This window comes from Mandrillus leucophaeus, unplaced genomic scaffold (assembly GCF_000951045.1).
Source record: "Mandrillus leucophaeus isolate KB7577 unplaced genomic scaffold, Mleu.le_1.0 Scaffold24, whole genome shotgun sequence".
Lineage (NCBI taxonomy): Eukaryota > Metazoa > Chordata > Mammalia > Primates > Cercopithecidae > Mandrillus > Mandrillus leucophaeus.
In genome coordinates this window covers 3,095,230-3,100,347 of record NW_012102476.1, presented here as the reverse complement: position 1 = coordinate 3,100,347, position 5,118 = coordinate 3,095,230, and the positions used below count along the sequence as shown (strand labels likewise).

General features: G+C 56.5%; 2 protein-coding genes across 2 annotated transcripts in view; one reads left to right on the top strand and one right to left on the bottom strand.

Annotated features, from left to right (window-relative positions):
- Positions 1–6: 6 nt before the first annotated feature.
- ZNF768 (zinc finger protein 768) lies at positions 7–2,464 on the top strand. Its single transcript, XM_011982469.1, has 2 exons — positions 7–106; positions 391–2,464. Exons 1-2 carry the CDS (start codon positions 19–21, stop codon positions 1,944–1,946), a joined length of 1,644 nt encoding a protein of 547 aa, XP_011837859.1. The 5' UTR covers positions 7–18; the 3' UTR covers positions 1,947–2,464.
- Positions 2,465–4,361: 1,897 nt separating this feature from the next.
- The window catches only part of ITGAL (integrin, alpha L (antigen CD11A (p180), lymphocyte function-associated antigen 1; alpha polypeptide)), a 67,707-nt gene continuing 66,950 nt past the window's right edge, over positions 4,362–5,118 (bottom strand). The window contains exon 32 of the mRNA XM_011982547.1: positions 4,362–4,993. Coding sequence (XP_011837937.1) covers positions 4,820–4,993 — 174 coding nt within the window. The 3' untranslated portion in view covers positions 4,362–4,819. The remainder of the gene's footprint in view (positions 4,994–5,118) is intronic.

Here is a 5,118-nt window from a genome sequence, read left to right as displayed (position 1 = left end):
CACGGGGAGCCCGCGGGGATGGAGCGGGAGGCGTCGCCGTGGGGCCTCGAGCCCCAGGATGTGCAGAGTTCTGACGAAATGAGGAGCCCCGAAGGGTCCCTCAGAGGTGAGGAGGGAGCGCCCGTCCGAGGAGTGGACCTGCGAGCAGGAGAAGGGGCTGTGGCTCCAGGGAGGGAGCGAGGGCCTGGGGCTGGGACACCTGGGACTCGGAGTAGGGGCAGGTGGGGACTGGGGTGTCCTGGGTCCGCTGAGGGGGGCGTGGGAATTTCAGCACTGGTCTAGGGGCCAGCAACCCTGCTTGTGAGGTGGGAGGTGTGTGGTTGCTAATAGACCAAATGACCTTCCAGGTCTCACACGATCTGGATTTTCTGTAATTCTCTGATCCTGCAGGCAACATGAGTGAGAATGAGGAAGAGGAAATTTCTCAGCAAGAAGGCACTGGGGACTATGAAGTCGAAGAGATACCATTTGGGCTTGAACCCCAGAGCCCTGGGTTTGAGCCACAAAGCCCCGAGTTTGAACCCCAAAGCCCCAGATTTGAGCCTGAAAGCCCGGGATTTGAGTCCCGAAGCCCTGGGCTTGTGCCCCCAAGCCCTGAGTTTGCACCCAGAAGCCCTGAATCAGATTCTCAGAGCCCTGAGTTTGAATCCCAGAGCCCTAGGTATGAACCCCAAAGCCCTGGCTATGAACCCCGGAGCCCTGGCTATGAACCCCGGAGCCCCGGTTACGAACCCCGGAGCCCTAGCTATGAATCTGAGAGCTCTAGATATGAATCCCAGAACCCTGAGCTCAAAACCCAAAGCCCAGAATTTGAAGCTCAAAGTTCCAAATTCCAGGAGGGTGCAGAGATGCTTCTGAACCCCGAGGAAAAGAGTCCCTTGAATATCTCTGTAGGAGTTCACCCCCTGGACTCCTTCACTCAGGGGTTTGGGGAGCAGCCCACAGGGGACCTGCCCATAGGACCACCTTTTGAGATGCCCACAGGGGCCCTGCTGTCTACACCACAGTTTGAGATGCTTCAGAATCCCCTTGGTCTCACAGGAGCCCTTCGAGGTCCAAGCCGGCGGGGTGGCCGGGCCAGGGGTGGGCAGGGCCCTCGGCCTAACATCTGCGGCATCTGCGGGAAGAGCTTCGGGCGGGGTTCCACCCTGATCCAGCACCAGCGCATTCACACCGGTGAGAAGCCCTACAAATGTGAGGTCTGCAGCAAGGCCTTTTCCCAGAGCTCTGACCTCATCAAACACCAGCGCACCCACACTGGCGAGCGACCCTACAAATGTCCCCGTTGCGGCAAGGCCTTCGCTGACAGCTCTTACCTGCTTCGCCACCAGCGCACTCACTCTGGCCAGAAGCCCTACAAGTGCCCACATTGTGGCAAGGCCTTCGGCGACAGCTCCTACCTCCTGCGACACCAGCGCACCCACAGCCACGAGAGGCCCTACAGCTGCACCGAGTGCGGCAAGTGCTATAGCCAGAACTCGTCCCTGCGCAGCCATCAGAGGGTGCATACCGGTCAGAGGCCCTTCAGCTGTGGCATCTGCGGCAAGAGCTTCTCCCAGCGGTCGGCCCTTATCCCCCATGCCCGCAGCCACGCCCGAGAGAAGCCCTTCAAGTGCCCTGAGTGCGGCAAGCGCTTTGGCCAGAGCTCGGTGCTGGCCATCCACGCCCGCACCCACCTGCCAGGCCGCACCTATAGCTGCCCCGACTGCGGCAAGACCTTCAATCGCTCTTCCACGCTCATCCAGCACCAGCGCTCCCACACGGGCGAGCGGCCCTACAGGTGCGCTGTGTGCGGCAAGGGCTTCTGCCGCTCCTCCACGCTGCTGCAGCATCACCGGGTGCACAGCGGCGAGCGGCCCTACAAGTGCGATGACTGCGGAAAGGCTTTCTCCCAGAGCTCCGACCTCATCCGCCACCAGCGGACCCATGCGGCGGGCCGGCGCTGACCCAGGGCCCCAGCAGGGGTGGGAGGTTTGGGCAGAAGATAAGGGGCCAGGGAACTAGAAGAACCTTTAGGGAGGATAGTGGAGAAGCCGCAGCAGGATGGAGGAGCTGAGGATGCTGGAAGAAGAGGGCCAGGGTGGAGGAAGTGACATGCCCTGGAGACTTGTGGGAAGTGGGTTGGAGGGAGGCCAGGCCGGCAGCGGGAGGCCCTGGGAGAAATGGAGAGAGGTCAGCGGAGGGCTGGCCTCGCAGTGGTGGCTCCTCGGTGGGTGCCTGGCTTGGCAACGTGCTAGAGCAGGGAGGGGGGAGGGCGGGGGATTACCTAATTAGAGTGGGTTAGCTTAGATTGGTAGCTGCTGAAACCCTTGTTGAGTCAGGAGCAGATAAAAGGGTAGGTGGGGTGGGGAGTGGGGCCTCGGGGTGGGGCCTGGGCCTCTGCGTGCAAACCCCAGCCTCCCTGTTTTTCCTCAGGCTTTGGAGCCCCTGAGTTTGAGTTCAATAAAAACCTTTATGTGGTAAACGAGACTTGTCCTTAAAACATGTGCGTGGACAGCGCCCTGGGAAGTGGGAGACACCAGTAGTAGCCAGGGGCCTTATCTGGGTAGTGCGTTGCTGCTGCTGCTGCTAGAAAACAGGTCTGGCTGTGTTGCAGCGCGCCACCGCGCCTGGTTGGAAGTGCTATTTTTTTCTTTATTTTTTTTGAGATGGAGTCTTACTCTGTCACCCAGGCTGGAGTGCGATGGTGTGGTCTCGACTCACCGCAATCTCCACCTCCTGGGTTCAAGTGATTCTCCTGCCTCAGCCTCCTGAGTAGCTGGGATTACAGGTGCCCGCCACCACGCCTGGCTAAATTTTTTTGTATTTTTAGTAGAGATGGGGTTTTCACCATGTTGGCCAGGCTGGTCTTGAACTCCTGACCTCATGTGATCCGCTCACCTCAGCCTCCCAGAGTGCTGGGATTACAGATGTGAGCCACTGCGTCTGGCTTTTTTTTTTTTTTTTTTTTTGGAGGCAGTATCTTGCTCTGTGGCCCAGGCTGGATTGCAGTGATGTGACCATTGCTCACTGCAGCCTTGACCTCCTGTGCTCATGTGATCCTTCTGTCTCAGCCTCCTGAGTAGCTGGGACTACAGGTACGTGCAATCAGGCTCAAATAAGTTTTTATATTTTAATTTTTTATAGAGACAACGTTTTGCCATGTTGCCCAGGTTGGTCTCAAACTCCTGGCCTCGAAGGATCCTCCCGCCTTGGGTTCCCAAAGTGCTGGGAATACAGTTGTGAGCCATAGAACACAGCCAGAAATGTTCACTTAATTGAGTAGGGCTGCAATATTGCACCAGCACAAAAACACCGCAAAACTGGACAGAATTTCACATTTATTGGATAAATACACGCAGGCACAGTGCTTGGCACTGGGGCTCCAAGTGAGCAGACGTGGTTCCCACTTTGAGCTCAGTCTTTCTGTGGGAGCCATTGCACAGGTGTGATGGGTCCTGGGAGAGGGTGTGGAGCCAGGGCAGGGGCAGAGCCTCGGAAGACGGCCTCCAAGGATGGGGATGTCACAGGCCCATTCCCTCTTTTTATTTTTTCCTCCAGACGGAGTCTCGCTCTGTTGCTGCCCAGGCTGGAGTATAATGGCACAATCTTGGCTCACCACAACCTTCACCTCCCGGGTTCAAGCGATTCTCCTACCTCAGCCTCTTGAGTAGCTGGAACTACAGGCGTGTGCCACCACGCCTGGCTTTTGTATTTTTAGTAGAAACGGGATTTTGCCAGGGCTGGTCTTTACCTGACTTCAGGTGATCCACCCTCCTTGGCCTCCCAAAGTGCTGGGATTACAGGCATGAACCACCGCGCCCAGTCCATCCCCTCTTTTTCTGTATCTTCCCACAGGCTTTGTCATTAATTCAATGAAATTGTGTCAAGCACCTACTAGGTGTCCCACGCCCTGACATATCACGAGGCATCCCAAGGTGAACAAGACAAATATGACCTTTACCCTCAGAGTTCACTGAAAGATAGCTGCTAAGTATGTCAATCATTAAACAGGGAAAAACATCCAGGCTGCTGGATGAAGAAACATGACGTATGCTTTGAAGGAGTAGTGCAGGCTGGAGGAAGTGTGAAAGACGTGGGGACCCAACCGAGTCTGACATGTGAGCTAGGATCTGCCAGCCGAGGAAGGAGGGGTGGCCAGGTGGAAGGTTCAGACAGAGGGAGCCGTCTGGGTGAATGCAGGAAGACAGGAAGGAGCCTGGCCTGGGAGAAAGGTTGGTGTCACTGGAGCTTTGACAAGGAGGCAGCATGGCTCTAGAATAGGTTGGGGAAGGCCACCAAGGTCTCATTTTGCAGGGTGCTGAAAGGCATGCCAAGGAATTTGGTCTTTGGCCAAGAGCAAGGCATGTGCCGCAGTCATGTAGTGAGACAGGTCACATTTGCTCTCTGCCAGCAGAAGAGACTGGACTCCAGTGCAGGGGAGTGGGCAGGGACAGGTTCTGCGGTGGGGGGAGGCATCTGTGGACATCTCAGGGAAGGTGTGAGGGCCAGAACATCCCTAGGTCCTGAGACTACAGTTTCTCCACATTTAGATCAGACATTCTCTTCCAAGGAAGGAAACCAAGAAAGGCTGGTGGACCATCTGGTCATGACAAACCCTCACTTTTGCAGCCCTCCTGGCTGGTCCCTCAGCAGGTCCTCCCTATGAGCCTGCAAAGGAGACAGGCAGGCATGAGCTCCATGTTCAAGATAGGGAAATGGAGGGCCAAGGAGGGGCAGTGACTCGCCCGAGGGCACACAGCGGAATGCAGGCGGAGGCAGAGTGGCCCTGGGCGTCCTGAGTTCAGTTCTGGACCCTCTGCACATCACAGGCCTGGACTCAGTCCTTGCCACCGCCACTCTCAGAGTCCTCCTCGTGGAGGGGTTTCAGGCAGCCCGGATCCCCAGCCTCTTCCCCAGACGCCGGCTGCCCGGAGTCTTCTGCAGGGATTCCATTTGGGACACCTCCGCCAGCCTCCATCTTCTCCTTCAGGTTCCGTTTGAAGAAACCAACCTGGACAAAGACAAAATTTGAATGAGCAAAAAATTCACCGAGCACTGGCCCCAAGAAAATGTGAGAACACTTTTTTCTTTCTCTCTCTTTTTTTTTTTTTTTTTTTTTTTTTTGAGATGGAGTCT